General features: G+C 42.7%; 1 protein-coding gene across 1 annotated transcript in view; it reads left to right on the forward strand.

Moving 5' to 3' along the window:
- The window catches only part of ACOXL (acyl-CoA oxidase like), a 317,745-nt gene that overhangs the window by 139,866 nt on the left and 154,058 nt on the right, over nucleotides 1–23,821 (forward strand). The window contains 1 exon segment of the mRNA XM_036873780.1: nucleotides 6,162–6,315. Within this exon segment, the coding sequence (XP_036729675.1) occupies nucleotides 6,162–6,315 (154 nt within the window).

Below are 23,821 nucleotides of genomic sequence, written 5' to 3' on the forward strand. Positions count from 1 at the left end.
ATACAAATTGTGACATTTTTTGTTCTAGTTCTGTGAAAAATGCCATTGGTCGTTTGATAGGGATCGCACTGAATCTGTAGATTACTTTGGGTAGTATAGTCATTTTCGCAATGTTGATTTTTCCAATCCAAGAACATGGTATATCTCTACATCTGTTTGTATCATCTTTAATTTCTTTCATCAGTGTCTTATAATTTTCTGCATACAGGTCTTTTGTCTCCTTAGGTAGGTTTATTCCTAGATATTTTATTCTTTTTGTTGCAATGGTAAATGGGAGGGTTTTCTTAATTTCCTTTCAGATTTTTCGTCATTAGTGTATAGGAATGCAAGAGATTTCTGTGCATTAATTTTGTATCCTGCTACTTTACCAAATTCATTTATTAGCTCTAGTAGTTTTCTGTTAGCATCTTTAGGATTCTCTATGTATAGTATCATGTCATCTGCAATCCGTGACAGCTTTACTTCTTCTTTTCCTATTTGGATTCCTTGTATTTTCTTTTTCTTCTCTGATTGCTGTGGTTAAAACTTCCAAAACTATGTTGAAAAATAGTGGTGAGAGTGGGCAACCTTGTCTTGTTCCTGATCTTAGTGGAAATGGTTTCAGTTTTTCACCATTGAGGACGATGTTGGCTATGGGTTTGTTATATATGGCCTTTATTATGTTGAGGTAAGACACTCTATGCCTAGTTTCTGGAGAGTTTTTATCATAAATGGGTGTTGAATTTTGTCAAAAGCTTTCTCTGCATCTATTGAGATGATCATATGGTTTTTCTCCTTCAAGTTGTTAATATGGTGTATCACATTCATTGATTTGCGTATACTGAAGAATCCTTGCATTCCCGGGATAAACCCCACTTGATCATGGTGTGTGATCCTTTTAATGTGCTGTTGGAGTCTGTTTGCTAGTATTTTGTTGGGGATTTTTACATCTATGTTCATTAGTGATATTGACCTGTAGTTTTCTTTCTTTGTGACATCTTTGTCTGGTTTTGGTATCAGGGTGATGGTGGCCTCACAGAATGAGTTTGGGAATGCTTCTCCCTCTGCTATATTTTGGAGGAGTTTGAGAAAGATAGGTGTTAGCTCTTCTCTAAATGTTTGATAGAATTCGCCTGTGAAGCCATCTGGTCCTGGGCTTTTGTTTGTTGGAAGATTTTTAATCACAGTCTCAATTTAAGTGTTTGTGATTGGTCTGTTCATATTTTCTATTTCTTCCTGGTTCAGTCTTGGAAGGTTGTGCATTTCTAAGAATTTGTCCATTTCTTCCAGGTTGTCCATTTTATTGGCATATAGTTGCTTGTAGTAATCTCTCATGATCCTTTGTATTTCTGCAGTGTCAGTTGTTACTTCTTCTTTTTCATTTCTAATTCTACTGATTTGAGCCTTTTCCCTTTCTTTCTTGATGAGTCTGGCTAATGGTTTATCAATTTTGTTAACCTTCTCAAAGAACCAGCTTTTAGTTTTATTGATCTTTGCTATCGTTACCTTCATTTCTGAGCTGATCTTTATGATTTCTTTCCTTCTGCTAACTTTGGGGTTTTTTTGTTCTTCTTTCTCTAATTGCTTTAGGTGTAAGATCAGGTTGTTTATTTGAGATGTTTCCTGTTTCTTCAGGTAGGATTGTATTGCTATAAACTTCCCTCTTAGAACTGCTTTTGCTGCATTCCATAGGTTTTGCGTCGTCGTGTTTTCATTGTCCTTTGTTTCTAGGTATTTTTTGATTTCCTCTTTGATTTCTTCAGTGATCTCTTGGTTATTAAGTAGTGTATTGTTTAACCTCCATGTGTTTGTATTTTTTACAGATTTTTTTCCTGTAATTGATATCTAGTCTCATAGCGTTGTGGTCGGAAAAGATACTTGATATGATTTCAATTTTGTTAAATTTACCGAGGCTTGATTTGTGACCCAAGATATGATCTATCCTGGAGAATGTTCCATGAGCACTTGAGAAGAAAGTGTATTCTGTTGTTTTTGGATGGAATGTCCTTTAAATATCAATTAAGTCCATCTTGTTTAATGTATCATTTAAAGCTTGTGTTTCCTTATTTATTTTCATTTTGGATGATCTGTCCATTGGTGAAAGTGGGATGTTAAAGTCCCCTACTCTTATTGTGTTACTGTCGATTTCCCCTTTTATGGCTGTTAGTATTTGCCTTATGTATAGAGGTGCTCCTATGTTGGGTGCATAAATATTTACAATTGTTATATCTTCTTCTTGGATTGATTCCTTGATCATTATATAGTGTCCTTCTTTTTCTCTTGTAATAGTCTTTGTTTTAAAGTCTATTTTGTCTGATATGAGAATTGCTACTCCAGCTTTCTTTTGATTTCCATTTGCTTGGAATATCTTTTTCCATCCCCTCACTTTCAGTCTGTATGTGTCCCTAGGTCTGAAGTGGGTCTCTTGTAGACAGCATATATACGGGTCTTGTTTTTGTATCCATTCAGCCAGTGTATGTCTTTTGGTTGGAGCATTTAATCCATTTACATTTAAGGAATTATCGATATGTATGTTCCTATTACCATTTTCTTAATTGTTTTGGGTTTGTTATTGTAGGTCTTTTCCTTCTCTTGTGTTTCCTGCCTAGAGAAGTTCCTTTAGCATTTGTTGTAAAGGTGGTTTGGTGGTGCTGAATTCTCTTGGCTTTTGCTTGTCTGTAAAGGTTTTAATTTCTCTGTCAGATCTCAATGAGATCCTTGCTGGGTAGAGTAATCTTGGTTGTAGGTTTTTCCCCTTCATCACTTTAAATATGTCCTGCCACTCCGTTCTGGCTTGCAGAGTTTCTGCTGAAAGATCAGCTCTTAACCTTATGGGGATTCCCTTGTTTGTTTTTTGTTGTTTTTCCCTTGCTGCTTTTAATATTTTTTCTTTGTATTTAATTTTTGATAGTTTGATTAATATGTGTCTTGGCATGTTTCTCCTTAGATTTATCCTGTATGGGACTCTCTGTGCTTCCTGGTCTTGAGTAACTATTTCCTTTCCCATATTAGGAAAGTTTTCAACTATAATGTCTTCAAATGTTTTCTCAGTCCCTTTCTTTTTCTCTTCTTCTTCTGGGACCCCTATAATTCGAATGTTGGTGCATTTAGTGTTGTCCCAGAGGTCTCTGAGACTGTCTTCAATTCTTTTCATTCTTTTTTCTTTATTCTGCTCTGCAGTAGTTATTTCCACTATTTTATCTTCCAGGTCACTTATCCGTTCTTCTGTCTCAGTTATTCTGCTATTGATCCCTTCAAGAGAATTTTTAATTTCATTTATTGTGTTGTTCATCACTGTTTGTTTGCTCTTTAGTTCTTCTAGGTCCTGGTTAAACGTTTCTTGTATTTTCTCCATTCTCTTTAGAAGACTTTGGATCATCTTTACTATAATTATTCTGAATTCTTTTTCAGGTAGACTGTCTATTTCCTCTTCATTTGTTAGGTCTGGTGGGTTTTTACCTTGCTCCTTCATCTGCTGTGTGTTTCTCTGTCTTCTCATTTTGCTTAGCTTACTGTGTTTGGGTTCTCCTCTTCGCAGGCTGCAGATTCATAGTTCCCGTTGTTTTTGGTGTCTGCCTCCAGTGGCTAAGTTTGGTTCAGTGGGTTGTGTAGGCTTCCTGGTGGAGGGGACTAGTGCCTGTGTTCTGGTGGATGAGGCTGGATCTTGTCTTTCTGGTGGACAGGTCCACGTCTGGTTGTGTGTTTTGGGGTGTCTGTACCCTTATTATGATTTTAGGCAGCCTGTCTGCTAATGGGTGGGGTTGTGTTCCTGTCTTGCTAGTTGTTTGGCATAGGGTGTCCAGCACTGTAGCTTGCTGGTTGTTGAATGGAGCTGGGTCTTGGCGTTGAGATGGAGATCTCTGGGAGATTTTCGCTGTTTGATATTACATGGAGCTGGGAGGTCTCTTGTGGACCAATGTCCTGAACTTGGCTCTCCCACCTCAGAGTCACAGCCCAGATGTCTGGCTGAAGCACCAAGAGCCTGTCATCCACACAGCTCAGAATAAAAGGGAGGAAAAAAAAAGAGAGAAAGAGAGAAGAAGATAAAATAAAATAAAATAAAATAAAGTTATTAAAATAAAAAAAATTACTAAAAAAAATTTTAAAAATTAATTTAAAAAAATACGGAAAGAAGAGAGCAACCAAACCAAAAAACAAATCCACCAATGATAACAAGTACTAAAAACTATACTTAAAAAAAAGAAGAAAAAAAAAACGGACAGACGGAACCATCGGACAAATGGTAAAAGCAAAACTATACAGACAAAATCACACACAGAAGCATACACATACACACTCACAAAATGAGAAAAAGGGAAAAAAATATATATATTGTTGCTCCCAAAGTCCACTGCCTCAATTTTGGGATGATTCTTTGTCTATTCAGGTATTCCACAGATGCAGGCACATCAAGTTGTTTGTGGAGCTTTAATCCGCTGCTCCTGAGTCTGCTGGGAGAGATTTCCCTTTCTCTTCTTTGTTCGCACAGCTCCCGGGGTTCAGCTTTGGATTTGGACCCGCCTCTGCATGTAGGTCGCCTGAGGGTGTCTGTTCTTCACTCAGACAGGACGGGGTTAAAGGAGCAGCTGATTTGGGGGCTCTGGCTCACTCAGGCTGGGGGAGGGAGAGGGACAGATGCGGGGCGAGCCTGCGGTGTCAGAGGCCAGCATGACATTGCACCAGTCTGAGGTGCGCTGTGCGTTCTCCCGGGGAAGTTGTCCCCGGATCACGGGACCCTGGCAGTGGCAGGCTGCACAGGCTCCCGGGAGGGGCGGTGTGGAGAGTGACCTGTGCTTGCACACAGGCTTCTTGGTGGCGGCAGCAGCAGCCTTAGCGTCTCATGCCCATCTCTGGGGTCCGTGCTGATGGCCGTGGCTCGCGCCCGTCTCCAGAGCTCCTTTAAGCGGCGCTCTGAATCCCCTCTCCTCGCGCAGCAGGAAACAAAGAGGCAAGAAAAAGTCTCTTTCCTCCTTCACAGCTCCCTCCCACTGGTGCAGGTCCCATCCCCATTCTTTTGTCTGTTTATTCTTTTGTCCTACCCAGGTACGTGGGGAGTTTCTTGCCTTTTGGGAGGTCTGAGGTCTTCTGCCAGCGTTCAGTAGGTGTTCTGTAGGAGTTGTTCCACGTGTTGATGTATTTCTGATGTATTTGTGGGGAGGAAGGTGATCTCCCTGTCTTACTCCTCTGCCATCTTGAAGCTCCCCAGAATATACCTTCATTTGAAGTGCACATAGAACATTTATCAAGACAGACCATGTAGATTTATAATGATTGAAATCATACAAAATATGTTCTCTGATTAGGGTGAAATTAAATTAAGAATTAATAACAGAAAAATATCTGGAGTAATCCTTACATATTAGGAAACTAAACAACACACATAATTCATAGGTCAAAGAACAAATCACAGGGAAATTAGAAGATGTTTAGAATAAAATGAAAATGAAACACAGCATATCAAAATTTGTGGTAAGCAACTAAAGCAGTGCTCAGAGGAAAACGTATACCTTTAAATGCTTACATTAGAAAAGAAGAAAAGGCTAAAGACAGTGGTGTAAATTTCTATTTTAAGAAGCTAGAAAAAGAGGAATAAGTTAAATACAAAGAAAGTAGAGCGTATAATAAAAATGAGAGCAGAAATCAATGAAATAAGAAATGGTCAAAGAATGGGAAAAAAATAAAGCCCCAAACTGTTTTTTTTCTTTCAATAAATGAATAAAATTGAAAGATATTTAGCTAGAATGATCCAGAAAAAGATAGACACAAATTATCAGTATCTAGAATAAAAGAGAAGGCATCACTATAGATCCTACAGACACTGAAAGGATAAATAAAATTAAATATCATTGTTATTATTGTTATTGATGTAATGTCAATATATTTGACAACATATATGAAATTGACAAATTTCTTGAAAGATACATTGTACCAAAAGTGGCACAGAAAGAAACAGAAAACCTGAATAGCTTTGTCTGGCATGACTGGTGAAATCAACCAAATATGGAAGAAAAGAAAACATACTGATTTTACGCAAACTCTTTCAGAAAAGAAAAGGGAAAATGAATTTTAGGAGCACCCCGACACCAAAACTCAGGCAAAGACATTATGAGAGCAATATCCCTTATGAGCACATGTGCTGGGGACACTAATGCATCCATCACAGGTCTCTGATTGTCTCGCAGGTAGGCTGGCATCCTTCTGGACGAGGACATCTTCCGAGGTTAGGAGCTTGTCGGCAGTCTCCCGCTGCAGGTGCTGGTGGCGGGGCCGAAGGCCTACAGTACCTGGGAGAACATCGGCTGCCTGCAGGACTGCCGAGAGTGCGCTGGAGGCCTGGTGAGCCCCCGCGGGCCCCCAATCCTGCAGGGTCTGCGTGGTTACACGTGTGGGGGCTGACCGTGTGGCCCATGGGCTTTGGAACCAGATGGAATTCCCACCTGCCCTTGTGACCCTGGATGCATTACTTAATTTTGTCACCTGTGCATGTCCACCTTCTTGGATGCTGTGAGGACTGATGCAGACCATGCTTGTAAAATGCTTGGCCTGTGGAGGCCCGCGGTAAATGTCATGAAACTTGGTGGTGGTGGTTGTTGAGAGTATAGGAAATGGCCAGTGGGGTTCAGATGATCAAAGCTCTGCTCCAGTGTTTAAATCCCTTGGGGAGAAGGCAGGAATGACCCCAGGGGTTTCTACCGTGGGAAGGAGGCAAATGGGGATATGCCAAGCATTTAGAGAGTGTCTAGAGTGTCCCCAGCCCAAGCCTCAGACCAGATTGAGCAGTGAGGGGTGTGCGGTATGAGAAACCCCAGGATGAATCTTTGCAGAGTCGAGGGGACTGAGGACAGCTGGGATCTGTGCTCTGTTCCTCTACAATCCTGAGAGTGGAGGCGCCTGCGGGATGCAGGATGCCAGAGTCTCTGCATCCCTGTGGGAGCCCAGCGCTGGTGAGAAAGGGGACCCAAGTGGGGTCTCTGAGGACAGGATGTGGGGGATGTGTGGTTGTGGACCTGTGACTCGGTGGCATTGCATGGCTGCAGACATCAGCTCTGATGGCATCTGAGGTTCAGCCCCAGATGACAACGCTGTGTGGGTGACCCCCAGGGACCACACCGCCTCATCGTCATGTGGGCCAGAAGCAGGCACTGCAGGAAGAGCAGGGAGGAGGGAGCCCCTCTTGGGCCTGAATTCCATCTTGAACTTGACTGAATATTTGCCTAACAACAGCAGCTCTGAACCTGAAGGGGAGGCTGAAGAATTTTAGCCTCAGTGAGAAGGGGTCAAGAGCAAGTCAAGGGTGGTTGTAGAGAATAAAAGGAGAGGATGAGCTTCTGGAGAGCCCGGCATCAGAGCATCAGAGTCGGGGTCCATGGAGGGGCGAGGAGGGGCTGGGCCTTCACTACCGGCAGAGCCCAAGGTTTCTCCCACATGAACGATGTGGATGGGACTGGGAGCCTCCTGTGTCCTTTCATCTGAGAGTCACCGTGGTCACTTCTCTCGTGGTGGCTGAGTAAGGATGTGCACATGGTGAAGGGGACCTTGGTTAGTCAGGCATGCGTACTGTGTCTGTGATGGTGGGGGACATGCTTGCTTTTCCAGTGGGCATGATGTCGGGGTCCGCCTGGAAAAGAAGGAGGATAGGGAATAAAGTGACAGCTGGCACTGGGGCACAGCTGGACCAGGAGTGTAGGTCCTCTGAGGCAGCTGGGGGCAATGGCTTATAATGACCTTAAGTGACCTGACACGCGTGAGGCCCCTGCTAAGGGGCTGGTTTCCATCCATCCAGTGGCCCTGCCGGGTCATGCCCTCCTTTGTTGCCAAGCACTGACCGGCAGTGCAGAAATGAGCCCTTCACCCACCATATTATGGAAAAGAACCTGACCGTGGAGGGCTGCTCTTCCAGGCTGGATGCCAGGCCTGTAATCCCACCAGGCGCTGCTGCCTCATGAGGCTTTGTTTCCCAGTAGCTCCTCAGCGACGGATGCAGAGGGCCTTGATTTCCATTTCTGTTCCTTCCCTTCTCCTCTCCACCCCCATATCCACCCAACACCTAGCCCAAGGCTACTTGTAGAGACATAAATATTTGTTGAAAGAAAAGCATGAGCATCTTCTAATTGTTCTAAGTTATATTTACAAACACCACATCTTCTGCAGGCAGGAGGTCTCCAGGAGTGAAGTGTGAATGTCTGGGAGCTCCCGAGATGGTACTGAAAACCACCTTTTTCATGGCCCGTAGGTCTAAGTAGGTCTTGCTTCAAAAAAAATGTATTTCAACACACATTTACTGGGTTTGAAGCCAGCAATCCTGGGTGTGACCACAGGAAAGTTTTTCCCTTCACTATGCCTCATTTTCCCCATATATAAAATGAGGATAAGCTCTTCTTTGTAGTGGTTGTGAAGGTCAAGTTATGCAAGATGATGAGCATAAAATGCTTCACGTGTGAACCCAGGAAGCAGCAGTTGACATCTTTATGGTGTGCTTACCCTGGGGATTTGGAGAATAAAAAATACCACATGGTCTGTTTTGCTTGCCATCGTAAAGATGGATACAGAGCCCAGACTGGTATGGCAGGTCCTGTGTAGCAGCTGGGGCTGGGAGGACTCAGTGACATCTGGCGGGGGGCAGGGGCAGTCCCTGAGCAGTGTCATTTTAGCAATTTAGAGGATGAACGAGAGGCTTCGAGATGGGGGTCTGAGGACCTGCTGGATAAAGGGATACCTGCACACAGGTGAAGGTGTGGGAGTGTGTGGCGCATCTAGGGACACTGGGACAGGCATGGGCTGGGTTCAGGTGAAGGTGCAAGGGAGGAATGGCAACTTTATTCAGAAAGCCAGCAGACCAAGAAGATGGTGGACTCGTGTCCCAAAGAACCATCTTACCTGAGTTAGAATTCAGGCTTCTTTTATACTAAAATGGGAGGGGGTGTGGTTAGTTGTTGCAAACTTCTTGGTGTCAGAATCCTTTGTTCTTGCAGCTGTCCTTGTAGGTCAGGTCACGAAGTTCCTGTAAACCCTTCCACAAGACAAATGTTATTCTCTGTTCTGCAACTTCTTATCTCTTATATGAGTGGGAAAGTGTTATACCTTTAAAGGTCAGAGCCTTGCGAATGGGCTATCCTGTATATTTTCAGGCTGTAAGCAACGTTCTTAACTTGTAGCAAAAACAATAGCATACAAAGGTTAAAGTGAAAGAACAGATCCAATATGGAGTCAGATTTGTTCTTCCCTATTACAAACGGGCAGGGACCAAGTCTTTGATCACCTCAGCCCTACTTCTGACTATAGTGGGGAGTATCAGTAAGCAGCTGTTGACTGACTAAACAGACTGAATGATAGACTGATAGACAGACTGATGTCCATCAGACAGATGGACTGACGGACAGATGGACTGACTAAATAAATGACTGCCCTGTGCCTCCATTTTTCCTTCTTACCCTTAGAAGTTAAGATTAATCCACAAAACTTGGCCCCTTTGGTCTTTCCTTGCTTTATTATTACTTTTTACCTTGAACATTTTATTTAAACATCTGACTCTATTGTTAAGTATTTGGAGACAAAGAACACCGGCATTGCCTTGAGGCTACTCATATTCAGAAGCAGCGTGCTATTTATCGGTTCTAAAGCCTGTACAGACCCATTCTGACGGTGCATTTGTTGAGTAGTTTAGGAAACAGGGACTTGAGAAGAGGGCTGGGATGGGAAATCATTGTACAATTTATCAAAATATGACTACATCTGGCACCTAATTTTTGCCTCTACTTTAAACATACACCCTGTTTAAATCCGTTTCTCTTGACTGCTAACTTTCATGTTTGTTACTATTGCTTGAAGTGAGCAATGTCTGTGGAAGGCAGCTTCTTTGCCGAGGAAAGCATATTTGAAATCACATTTCTTGTATTATTTTCACCAATTACAGAAGTGGTGCATATCCATTGTAGAAATTTTTGAAACTACAAAGACACAAAGAAGAAAGTAAATAAATCCCACAGTTACACTTTCCCAGGGATGATTGCTATCATTTGCACTATATTCGTTCTATGCATTGTGTACGTATGTGTTTAAAATTTTATAACCTCTCCTTTTCATCTATGACTTGATATGGATACCCCTTCCGATCATTTCTTTGAAGTGAAGTTTTAACGGCTGGTACCATTTATCATGTAGATGCACCATACTTTATTCAACTAATTCTTTAGTGTATGTCAAATTTTTCTTTGCTACAAATGACACTATAGACAACATTTTAGTCACAAACTTTCTTCCCACATACCTGTGATTGTTTTCTTGAGATCAGTTATTTAAATGATATTTGTACTGTCACCAAAGGTTATACTAGTTCCCACTTCTGCCAGGAGTTGAACACAGAATCTTAACAGTTGCAGGACTACTGGCTTTCAAATTCTTTTGACCGTGACCTATAGAAAAGGGTACACTTTTTAGTACCATCCCGTATTTACAAACACATATACACAAAATCGAAAAGATAAATTTCATGAAACAGTACTCATTTCACTATTGTGATCTAGTGCTCTAGTATTTTCTTTTAATTTTATGTCATTTTAAGAAAGGCTAGTCATGATGCATTAAACTGATCTCATGACCTGCTAGTGGGTCATAGCCTGTAATTTTCACGACGCAGCCTAGACTCACAGATCAAAAAAGGACCTTGTTATATAGAGTTGAGAGCTTCACCTCAGCAGAGTGTGTCCACAGTGAGAAAAAGAAGCTGGGCTTTCAGGGGAGTATATTTTCTAGCTCAGTCTGTGGGGTGGCTTCTGCTAAGACCCAAATCTGATAATTCCGTTTTCACCGGAACACTACTAATTTGGCCCTTTAGGATTTAAGATTATGCATCTGTAAGTGGGAAAGAGATCAAGGCCTCTAAATATCTCCTAAGCACAGGCACTGACAGAAAGTGATCAGTTCTTGGAGGCTGCTGCCTCGTCTTGGATCTGAGGGGAAGACTCAGTGCATAGCAGCCTCCAGCGTTTGGACCAGGCGAGAGTTCACGATCCCAGCATTGCTGCTGTTAATCGGCTCCATGGAAACTTTTGGATTTCTGAGAGTTCTTCTCTTCATAAATCAGTGTTTCCATAGCGCTTGGTGGTCGATTTGAATAACATCATCACTGTGTGTCAGGAAGTCATGAGAAAGTCTTAGGTTGGCTGTTCCTACAAGAGCCTTGGCAATCACTGCCTTCCCTGAATGTTGCAGTAGTAGCCCTTAGCAGTGAAGTGGATATATACACAGAGTACAAACAGAAGTGAACTTTGGAATTGAACTGTATTTCCGTCTTTTAACTCCTTTGTTTCCCAGCTTAAATTTTTTCTAACTCTCTCTACCTTTTCAGCAAAGTCTGTCACGTTTTGTGCATAAAGCCTGGGATCAATGAGATTTCATGCAAAACAAGAAATTTTTTTCCAAAATCAGATTCTCAGTTGAACACTGGTTGGAACTTTCATAATTCATGTTCATGCAGTCACTCCGTTGCCTTAATGACTGCTGGTTAAGAGTCATTGTTAAGTGTGTCTAAGTTCTTTCTATGTGTGGAGCAGTGTACTAGGTACATATTCCCTGTCTTGAGGGCCAGGACATGTGAGGGGTGCACACTGTACACTGCATGCAACTGGGAGGCCCCAAGATTTCAGTCAGATGAGCATTAGCGGACTTTTGTTTCTGACCAAGTTGGAGTAACAGGCAAGCAGATACACCCTCCTGACTGAAACAACTAAAAAAATGGACAATATGTATGAACTAAACAGTTGGCGAGATGCTGGACGTCAGGCAATGAGGAACAGTGATCTCTGAGAGACAGGAAATCAACCAGATGAACCCTACAATTGCCCCTGTTTACTGCCTTGCGGGTGTTTCCATGCCATGCCTCACGAGGGGAAACCAAGGCAGAGCCCATGGAGCTGAGAGTCCAGGGAGACCCACACATCTAGAATTCACAGGATAAAGAACCAGACAGAGAACTCAGAGACCTACAGCCAGTCCCTTGCGATCATTCCGTTGACACTGACTATTGCATAAGTGTGAGGAAGCCACTCGAGGCTGCGGGAAGAATCACCCAAAAGGATTAGAGGGAACAGGGACTTCCCTGGTGGCGCAGTGGTTAAGAATCTGCCTGCCAAGGCAGGGGACACGGGTTCGAGCCCTGGTCCGGGAAGATCCCACGTGCCACGGAGCAACTAAGCCTGTGCACCACAACTACTGCGCACCGAAACTACTGAGCCCACAAGCCGCATCTACTGAAGCCCACGAGCCGCATCTACTGAAGCATCTATTCAAGCCACGAGCCTGAATCTACTGGTGCTCTAGAGCCCGTGCTCCACAACAAGAGAAGCCACAGCAATGAGAAGCCTGCACACGGCAAGGAAGAGTAGCCCCCTGCTCGCTGCAACTAGAGAAAGCCCGCGCAGCAACGAAGACCCAATGCAGCCAAAAATAAATAAATAAATAAATAAATAAATAAAATTTATTAAAAAAAAAAAAAGATTAGAGGGAACAGTATCCGGTGCTCACACGGGGCTGGGAATAGTGCGTTTTCCCACCAGCCAGTCTGGAATACCTTAAGACTCACAAATGAGAAAAAAAGAAATTTTATGTATAAAAGAACAAAGGTAAGGATGACAGATTTCTCATTGGAAAAAATGCAAGCAAGAAAACGTTGGAGCAACATTTTTAAAGTACTAAAAAGAAAAATAATCTAAAGCTCTATACTCAGCAAAATTATGTTTCCAAAAAAAAGAAGGCATAATAAAGACATTTTCAGACTTGCAAAAGTTGAGGGGATTTATCACCAACAGACTTTTACTATAAGAAATATTAAAGGAAATTCTTCATGCAGAAGGAAAATGATATTGGATAGAAGTATGGGTTTGCACAAAGGAATGAAAAGCGCCAAAAATATCAATAGTAACTAAATGTGTCAATATGTAAAATTTTTTTAGTATTTAAATCTCTTTAAACAAAAATCATAACAACATAGTGTGAGGTTTATAACTTATGTAAAAGTAAAAATGTATGATAGTAATAACAGCAAGGCCAGAAGGGGAGAAAAAGAAGTGTGCTATTGTAAGGTTCTTGTACTGTAAATGAAGTGCTATAGTATCATCTACCTGGAAGTAGACTGTGATAAGTTGCAGATTTATACTATAAATCCTAAAGCTTCTACTAAAATAATAAAAACCAAAACTTGTAGCCAAGTAGCTAACCAAAGAGTTAAAATGGAATTATAACAATACTAAGTTTATCCAAAAGAAGGCAGAAAAAGAGGAAATATGGGAGAATAAAGAGATTGTTCAGATAGAAAACAAATATCCAGATGGCAGATGTAAACCTAACCATATTAATAAACACTTTAAATGCAAATACCCCAATTAAAAGGCAGAGATGATCAGGATGGAGGTTGGCTGGCAGGTCCAGACCCTTCTTTTCCTCCCAGACCCTCTGAGGTGATTCCTTGCTCTTTCCCTCTGTTGTGGAGCTGAGGGAAGTGTGGCGAGATGTGGCTCAATGACCCCAAACCTCCTTAGTGAGTCAGGGAGGGGCTGGAACGGGAGCTGGCGGGGGCAGCACGTGTTCCTGGTGCAGCCGTGTACCGTTCCCGTGCTTACACGTGGTCTGGTCTGCGTTGTGGCTTCTAACCTCAGCGTGTAAGCGGAGAATCCACTGGCCTGGTTTGGACGTGTTGAAAACCCTTCACCTGCCTGGTGGGAACGCGAACAGACTCTGCCGGCTCGGAGGAGTCACGTGACTCAGTTCCGCTGCTTCCTTTGCTTCCCACCTTCTTTCTTTAAGGATTGATGGGGTCTGGACTTCCCTGGTGGCACAGTGGTTAAGAATCCGCCTGCCAATGCAGGGGACACGGATTCGAGCCCTGGTCCAAGAAGATCCCACATGCCGCGAGCAACTAAGCCCGTGAGCCACGACTACTGAGCCTGCGCTCTGGAGCCTGCGAGCCACAGCTGCTGAGCCCACGTGCCACAACTACTGAAGCCTACGCGCCTAGAGCCCGTGCTCCGCAACAAGAGAAGCCACCACAATGAGAAGCCCGCGCACCGCAACGAAGAGTAGTCCCTGCTCACCGCAACTAGAGAAAACCTATGCACAGCAACGAAGACCCAACACAGCCATAAATAAATAAATAAATAAATTTATTTTTTTTAAAAAAAAGGATTGATGGGGTCAACCAAATCTTCAGGCTGTTGATATTTAACTGAACTTGCACATGGCCTCTTTTCTCCACATCCGAGCAAACCCAGATTGAATTTCCTACAATCGGCTGAGTGAGGAGTGGGAAAGAGAACCCTGGATTCCATTTCTGATTCATGTGGGACCGTGTCATGGAGAGGGCTTTCTGAGTGGTGCGGGGGCACCTCGTCACGGAAGGGGTGGAATCTCAAGGTCGGGACGCTGTGACCTTGGGCCTTACCCCTGGGAGTCTCAGTTTCCTTCTCTCTTAAAGCCTAGTGCGTGGTAGGCACTCAGTAAATACTTGACTCTCCTCTTCCTTCTTCCTGAATGTGATTACATTGAAGGGTCCCAACTCTCTCCCCTTCTCCCCTCCCTGTCCCCGACCCTGACACATTCGACCTGCATGGGAGCTGCCTGCTTGGGGCTCTTCAAGGTGCAGCCTTGGACCCTGGAGGCAAGTCAGATTCTCAGCAAATCTGACTCCAAAGCATCAGCGTCGGCAAAGACAGGCCTGGGGCCAGCACAGGCTGCATGGTCCCCACTGTGGGCCGCCCTGCCCAACCCCCCTAGAGCTGCAGCCCCAGCTGCTGACCTTGGCCCTGCACAGCCAAATTCTTCACAGCGAACTTCTACAGTATCCCTTGGGCCTTGAGTGTTACCTGTACCTGGATGGCCTGGGGCTGTGCCGTCCAACACTGAAAGACGCCACCCCTGGGCTCACTGGGTCCTCAGAATCAGTCTCCACTGCAGGACTTTAGGTCCCCCCTCCATTTGGGCCCCTCCGTGCGTGCCTTCTCATCTCCGTCCCCCGGCTGCCCCGTTTCTCCTCAGTGTATCCCCGAATGCCACGTGGGACAGCAGAACTGGCTGAAGCAGCATAAAGAAATATGTGGACAAAATTGGAGCAAGATAAAGTCTTAGAAGATATCTCTGACCCAGCATGATGATAAGGTTATCAGCAAACACACGTCGACTGTTCCTTTCATGTTAGACACGGAGCTGCTGTTTGCTGTTTGGAGATATAATCCAGCTGGACAATGACAGAATCATTATATTTTAAAGATTGCACAAGAGAACACTGAAACAATTACAAGTGTTTATAAATTAAAGAAAAAAAAGTGGTGTGATGCTGAGCCCCGTGGTTATTCAGTAGACTTAGTCCCAAGACTGGATCCTCAGGGAGATGCACCACCACCTCGTTTATCTGGCAGCAGCCATTTCTTGGAACACAACCGAGGCCTGAAATAAGCAAAACAGAACTCTGAGAATCCCGATGACACGAAGTCCATGTGCTGAAGCTCAAGCCCTCACTCTACTCCTGAAGGAGCCTGGCCGGCCTCCCCTAGGAGCCCGCTCCAGCTAGTTGACTCTCACATGTGGTTCCTGGTTTCCTGGGGTGCTGCAGACTCGGAAGGATATATGGTCTCCAAATGCAGACAGCTAAGAGTGCTGGTGACCAAACAAAAGCCAGAAGTACTAGAAAAACGAGACTCAAAAATCCAAGAGCTCAGGGGACCAGTTCCCAACCCCAAGGAGGACTTGAAGCTCTTCTAGAAGGCAAAGTGGGCTCCAGACAAGGTGGGCTCAGTGCAGGGAGACAGGCAGGCAGGCAGGTACAAGAAGGACAGTCATTCGAGCGCCTCCCTCCATCCTGGATGCAGCAGATTTGCTATTCCCTGGAATACAATAGATAGTGTTTGTTTCAAGGCTCAGCTTTTCACAGCAATCCCCTAGACGTGTATCTCTCAAAACAGATCAGTAGGTCAGCCTAACATGGTAGATACCATTTTGCTCCCCATCCAATTTCATAAGGAGAAACAGAGCCAAGAAAAATCCTGCCTTGTGCCTGGGCCATGTGTAGCTAGTGGTGCTGGTGGACGATTCTAAGTCTGAGGGTCATGGGTCCAGCTGGCTAGGAATGCATATGTGGGCAGCGTAGGGGGAAATTAAGCCATAACACCAAGTAACTGGGTAGCAGAGTAGAAAGGGTTCAGCCCATACTCAGAAAGGATCCAGGGCCTGATCTGGCAAACCTCCTAAGAAGGGACTGGCTGGGGCCCAAGTGTTGACCTCAATAGAAGGGCCGTCTCAGTGGTTACTGTTAACAGCTTAATCAGCCAGACCCTTTGCTCAGCTCCAGCCTAATTTTTCTAGGGCACCAACGAGGCTCTGACCAACTCCCTCCCTTTCCATTTCATAGACCAAAGACCCCTTTCTCTGGACAGACTGAGAGCCTTCAAGAAGAATCCCAGTTCTGGGGCTCCAGATTAAGTCCTAGGCTTCTGTTCATCTCTGCTGTCACTTTGTGATTGTAGGGATTTAGAAAGACAGCACAATAAAGAACACTTTATGATGATTCGTTATTTCTCTATTTTGAAAGAATCTTGCTCCAAGATTAGAGGATTTGGCTTTTATTGTTCAAAAGAGGTTTCCATTCCTGACCCCCTGACATTCCTGAGTCCCTGCTAGGTAAAGTGCCAGGACCTGTGTAGATGTGGCCACCTTTAATCCTCCAACAGTCCTATGAGTGGGAATAATTGTCCACATTGGTGGAGGAATTAAGACCAGAGGTAGATGCTGTTTCTTCAGATCTAGTGAAAGTTGGGGACAGGGGTTCTAATTCAGGTTTTCCAAATCCTAGCCTTTTATCCCTAATTCTGGACCTTGCTTTTTTTCTGGGGGAGGGAGAGGATAACTTTGTTTCTGGCCCCTGGGTCCCATGATAATCAATGTTCTACACTTAGCCCTCATTTAACATTATCCACAATTTGTAAACAAGCCTCTGTGTTTTGTTGTTAGCTTCTGGTCACTGGAAAAAAAATCATCTCCTAGTGAGAACATCCACATGTCATATTTGTGAGTGTCTTATGTTCATAGGTCTTATCTTGTCAAGCAAATTAGAGTTGGAAGTAGCAGGTAGTAAAACTGACCCTCTTCACTGATAAAGAAAAGAGAGATTACTAAAATGACCCAAGGACGATCCATTTTATTGGCAACGTTCCTTTGAAGATCTCAGCCCAAACTTCTTAAGGGCGTAAAGAAGGCAATTATAAATTTTATATGCAATGGATAACATCCAGACATATGATATAGATAGAGCTGGCATCCATGCTGGGCCAATTTGCCAAATTTTGAATCTACTGTATTCTCATTTTGCCCTCCCTTGAGAGGGTTCATAACTCCTCAGAAGGATTCACTCTATCACATCAAGGAAATATGAATGGGGAAAAAAATGAAGCTTCACAAGTTGACTTCTGAATTTGTGATCATCTCAGTTAAGATTCTTTTGGATGCAAGTAAGAGAGACCCATTACAAACTTGCTCAAGTAAGAAAGGAGAATATGTCTTAAGAGAGAGAGAGAGATGTCTTCTGGAATCCAGGTCTCATGAGGACCAGGAACTTGGAAGGAGTCTAGAGGTGAGGCAGCTCTGCTCTTGGTTTCTCCTTCCCTTGGGGGCATAGTCTCAGGCTTTGCTTCTCTGGTGTCTGTCCGTTCTCCATGCTCCTCTGCATAAGTGGCTGCCCTTTGGCTGTGGAGTTTATAGTATCTCCTTTCTAGCTACTCTCTGAGATGGTGTCTCATAGATTCAGTGCTGAACCCCTGGCTCAGCTGGAGTTGGTGTCCTTCCCAACTCGGACATTTTTGGTTAGGGAATGGGGTCACAGATCATGGACATGCCTGCTGATGCCCCACGTGTATGGGTGGTAAGACAGTTCTCAGACGGTAGCTGAGCAGATGTCTCTTATAGTACATATGATAGCTTTTAAAATATTTCCTAACTAATCCTTTCAGGCTGGTGTATAGAAATGGAGTTGAATTTTTGTATATGGATCTTATATCCAACGACCTTGTTAAACTGTCATAACAATCCTGATAATGTTTGTGGTTCTTTTGCGTTTCCTATGATCGTAATCATATTCCCTGTGAAAAATGATAGCTTGTTTCTTCCTTCACAATTATTGACATTTATTTCTTTGTCATATCATTGAAGTGGCCAGAGCGTCCCATGCAATGCAATGGTTAAAGAAGTGGTTGATAACGGGCACCTATATTTTATTCTTGACTTTAACGGGCATGTGCTTACTTTTTCACCATTAAGGATGTTATTGGTGTGGCTATTCTGCTGATATTCTTTATCACGGTAAGGCAGGTATGTTTTACCCTTAGTTTATGAAGAGGCTTTTGTGTGTTTGTGTGTGTACTCGTTTTTTTCGTTTGGTTTAAAAATTATGAATGGATCTAAATTGTATGGAATTATTTACATTCCTTTATTTTACTGAGATAATCACACCTTTTCCTCCTTTAATCTGTTTATGTGGTGAATTTACAGTAACATATTTTCTAATGTTTCATAAATCTTGGGTTTAGGAATAAATACAACTTAGTCATGGTGTGTGTGTGTGTGTGTGTGTGTGTGTGTTTAATTCACTGTTGATTCTGTCTGCTGATACTCATTTAGGATTTTTCCATCTGTGACCATGAGAGAGGCTGTCCTGTGTTATTCCGTCCTAGTTCTGCCCTTGTCTAATTTGGATATCAAAGTTATAACACCCCCATTAAATGACTTGGGGAGGGAGTGTTTCTTCTTTTTCTATTCTCTCCAAGAGTTTGTATAAAAGGGAATGATCTGTTCCTTGCATATTTCATACAAGTATCAGTAAAGCCATGTAGGTCTCATAGTTCCTTTCTTAGACATTTAAAATGATGGGTTCTCTTTCTTTAGTGGTTGTCTTCTGTTTCTTCTTGTTTTTCTTCTTGTCTTTCTGTTTCTTGTCTTGAGTCTGTTTTGGTAATTTATATTTGCCTACTAATTTGTCCATTTATTCTTCTTTTTAAAGTTTATTGGCGTAAAGTTCATAATTACCCTCTTATCTTTTTCTCTCTGCAGTATCTGTAGTTGTGCTCCCTTTGCCACTCCTAAGATTGTTTGTTTTCCCCACCCCTTTATCTCTTGATCTGTTTTCTTTTTTTTTTCAAATAATAAACTTTTGGTTCTGTTGTTCCTCTCCAGATTATATCTGGGATTTCCATTTCATTGCTTTTTGTCTTCGTTATTTATTTCCTCCTATTCTCTTTGTGTTTATTTGCTTTTTTGCTCTTCTTCTATTACCCTAACTTGCATGTTATCTGATTAATTTTTGCCATCTCTCCAATTCTTTATAAACATTTAAATATATAATTTTAGTTATATATTATAATTATATATTATATTAAATTAAATATTATAACTTTAATTATGTATTATAACTTTAATAACATTTAAATTTATAACTTTCTTGGTAAATACTGCTTTGGTTTATCAACCATGATTTGATATGTAAGAGTTTCTGTTTATCAATTCTAAGCATATGTTAATGTCCATCATGACTTATTTGACCCATGAATTAGCTGAGTATGTTATTTTTAATTTCCTAATGTCTAATATTTAAAAATAATAATAGCCAAACTTTGTTACATTCTTAGTATGTGTCAGGCACCAGTCTTCACATTTTACATTGCTTAACTTATATAATCTTCACAACAACCTTACAAAGTAGGACTGTTATGACCCCAATATTATGTATGTGAAAAATGAGGCACAGAGAGTTTAAGCAATTTGCCCATGATCACACAGATCCTGCGTTAACAGAACCAAGATTCGAACCCAGGCAGTTTGGCTACGAAGTATAACCACTGTACCTACTGCCTTCTTTTTAGTGACTGTTCTTATTTTTGTTGTCATAATAAAAATAATTATTATATTGGTGTTTTTACTTAATTCCATTGTAGTCAGAGAAAATGGCCAGTGTGATACAGATTTTTTTGAAATTTATTATGACCTACTTTGTGACCTAGAGCATGGACAGTTTCCATGTGAACTTCAAGATGCATTCTGTAATGAGCTGCAGGGTTTTAAATGTGACCAATAGATCAAGCTTATTAGTGGCATTATTCCAATATTCCCTATTCTTACTGAAGTTTTAGTCTGTCTGATTTATCAGTTATTGAGTGGACTAAAATCTCCCACTGTTGATGGTAGATTTGTCAGTGTCTCCTTGTGTTTCTATCAATTTTGGTCTCACTCTTTTCAAGTCGTGTTAGTAGATGTTTACAAATTTAGAACTGTCCTATGTTCCTAGTGTACTGAATCTTCGGTCCTCCTGTAGTGACTCTCTTTAGCTCTAGTGATGTCTTAAAATGTATTTTGTCCAATATTAGTATAAGAACAAAAGCTTCCATTTAGTTGGTATTTGTTCGATCCTTTTACATTAGTGTGTGTTAACGTGTTGCATTTATGTTTCTTATCAATAACACTTACCTGTTTTTTAAATTTAATTTGCTCTGACAACCTCATTTTTTTTAAAAAAAATATTTATTTATTTATTTAATTTTTGGCTGAGTTGGGTCTTTGTTGCTGCACGCAGGCTTTCTCTAGTTGCGGCGAGCGGGGCTACTCTTGTGGTGTGCAGGCTTCTCATTGTGGTGGCTTCTCTTGTTGCAGAGCATGGGCTCTAGGCACGCGGGCTTCAGTAGTTGTGACTTGCAGGCTCAGTAGTTGTGGCTCGTGGGCTCAGTAGTTGTGGCACGTGTGCTCTAGAGCGCAGGCTCAGTAGTTGGGGCGCACGGACCTAGTTGCTCCGCGGCATGTGGGATCTTCCCAGACCAGGGCTCGAACCTGTGTTCTCTGCACTGGCAAGCGGATTCTTAACCAGTGCACCACCAGGGAAGTCTGACAACCTCATTTTTATCTGTGTAGTCTATTTATTGTCATTGCTGATATATTTGTATTCATTTCTTCCATCTTATGCCTTGCTCTCTTTGGTTGTGTTTTATATCTGCTTGTTTAGGCTTCTCACTTTCTTTCAGATTTATTGTTTTTTTCCTCTTTCCATTCTTCTCTCTTCCGCTTTTCATTCTATTATGTTCATTTTGTGGTCACTCTAGCAGTTGGAGTATGTATATTTAACATACAAAGTCTAAAATTAATCATTATTTTTCCATTCTCCCAACAATATGAGAGCTTTGATTGCTTTCACTAATCACCAGCTCCACCTTCTACAGTATTATTGTCCATTACTTTAGTCCTATGGTTTTTAATCCCATGCATTAGCCATCATATTTATTATTATATAGAATCAGGGTTTCTCTAGAACTACCACTTTTTACCAATTTCTTTGCTCACAATTCCTTCTTGCATCTCTTCATTTTCCTTGTTCATGGAGTACTTTCTTCAGAAGAGTGTGGATCTGTGGCAGTAAACCTAATTTTTCTTTGTCTGAATGTGTCTTTATTTCATCCTCAGTCTTGAAAGGCTAAGTACTGTTAAGGATAGAATTCATGGTTGACAGTTACTTTCTCTCAGCACTTGAAGTTTTTACTATTACTCTGGATTCCCTTGGTGCTGAGGAATCGGTTGTTTAATTGTAATTTTTCTCTCTGCTCCTTTTAAGATACTTTATTTTATTTTTGGTGATCTACGGTTTCACTATAATGTATCTAGGTATGATTTGTTTTTTGTTTTTCCTATTTGGGGTCATTTGGGATTGCTAAGTACATGGACTTGTGTCACTTGACAATTTTGAAAAATTTTAGGCCATTGTTATTTTGAAGACTCTCTCTTCATGTTCTTATTTTATCTCCTTCTTGGTGTAGTGGTCTAATATTAATATCTGCTACCTCTGCAGTTTTGTTTTTTTTTTTTAATTATTTATTTATTTATTTATTTATTTTTGGCTGTGTTGGGTCTCCGTTTCTATGCGAGGGCTTTCTCTAGTTGCGGCAAGTGGGGGCCACTCTTCATCGCAGTGCGCGGGCCTCTCACTATTGCGGCCTCTCTTGTTGCGGAGCACAGGCTCCAGACGTGCAGGCTCAGTAGTTGTGGCTCACGGGCCTAGTTGCTCCGCGGCATGTGGGATCTTCCCAGACCAGGGCTCGAACCCGTGTCCTCTGCATTGGCAGGCGGATTCTTAACCACTGCGCCACCAGGGAAGCCCACCTCTGCAGTTTTGATTCTGTTGATTGTTATCTATCTCTTCTGATTGTCCTTTACTTTCCCTTGCTCTTTGTGGTTTTTTTTTTCTTGAGCCCATGAATTTTGGAACTGTATCTTGGTAGTTCTTTCAGGCCAGAAGGGATCTGCATTTACCTCTGCCGGATGCCTGGAGACTTCAACTCGCCTAGAACTAGCTCCTCTGCTTGGAGCTTTCAGGTCGCCATATGGATTCTGGCCCCAGAGTCATAGGAATGCAGACCACGGTAAAAATCCTCAGCAGACATGTTTCTCCTGCTCCACTCACAGCCAGAGCTGAGACTAGCAAATTTCCTCAATATCTTCTTAAGTGAGGGATGGTGTTTTCTCACGTAACCCTTGGTAGGCATTGTTTTCCAGAGGACTGCATTTATACACATGTCTTTATATAACTTCTTACCTGGCCTCAACACCTGCTCCCCATTTTGGACTCATGCTCTCTCACGGAGTTCGGCCTCTGAGTATTTCTCTTTACCACTTTGATATACATCAAAAGGATTTTTAAAAAATATTCTCTCAAGCATATTTTCAATGGTTTCTACTGGAGACTTAGTTTTTGTTAAAGACTCTCTCATCTGCCATATTGCCAGTGACAGATGTCCCAAGCAAATCTGGCTTCCCCTCCTCCATGCTACTTAAACTGTTTTGGGCCAGTCAGCGTTGATTCCCTGAGGATCAGCCCAAAGGATCCTTCTGGGTCCTCACCTACCTGAGCTCCCAGGATCATTCATCGTGGTTGACCCCTCCCTCTTGGATGCACCCTTCTCCCAAGCTTTCAGGACACCATACTCTGAACTTTCTTTCTGCATTTTGTCTTCTTAGTCTCCTCTGCCGGTTTTCCTCTGCCTGACCTCAGAATGTTGGCATTTTCCATAACATGAGCCTGGGTCCTCTCTTCCCTGTGTAGTTATGCTCTTGATAATTCTGTCCCTTCCACTGGTTTTGAAGACTTACATAGTGAGGACTCTATATCTCCATCCCAGACATCTTTTTGCATCTGCAGAATCTTGTATCTCGCCTTCATTTTGGCCAGGCCACTTGGATGTCTCTCCGATTCTCACATCTAACATTTACAGGTATGAACATTTGATCTTTCCACACAAACATGCTTCTGTGCCAGGGTGCTCCAACTCGGTAAATACCACACCGTACACCTGCCATTCCTGTGGCCTGGACTTTCTCTTTCTCATGCACGCACCCAGCCCTGTCCAACTCCTTCTCCCTCTGACTCTAGGCCACCCAGGTCTCCCATCTTAACCAACTCGTCCAACCCCTTCTCTCTCGCCTCCTGTGGGCTGTGATCACTCAGCAGCTAGAGCTGTCTTTTATTTATTTATTTATTTGGCTATATTGGGTCTTTGTTGCTGTGCATGGGCTTTTCTCTACTTGCGGCGAGCGGGGGCTACTCTTCGTTGCGGTGCGTGGGCTTCTCATTGCGGTGGCTTCTCTTGTTGCAGAGCACAGGCTCTAGGCGCACGGGCTTCAGTAGTTGCGGCACGCGGGCTCAGTAGTTGTGGCACATGGACTTTGTTGCTCTGCGGCATGTGGGATCTTCCTGGACCAGGGCTTGAACCCGTGTGCCCTGCATTGGCAGGCAGATTCTTAACCACTGCGCCACCAGGGAAGTCCTAGAGCT

The sequence above is a fragment of the Balaenoptera musculus genome, chromosome 13 (assembly GCF_009873245.2).
Source record: "Balaenoptera musculus isolate JJ_BM4_2016_0621 chromosome 13, mBalMus1.pri.v3, whole genome shotgun sequence".
Lineage (NCBI taxonomy): Eukaryota > Metazoa > Chordata > Mammalia > Artiodactyla > Balaenopteridae > Balaenoptera > Balaenoptera musculus.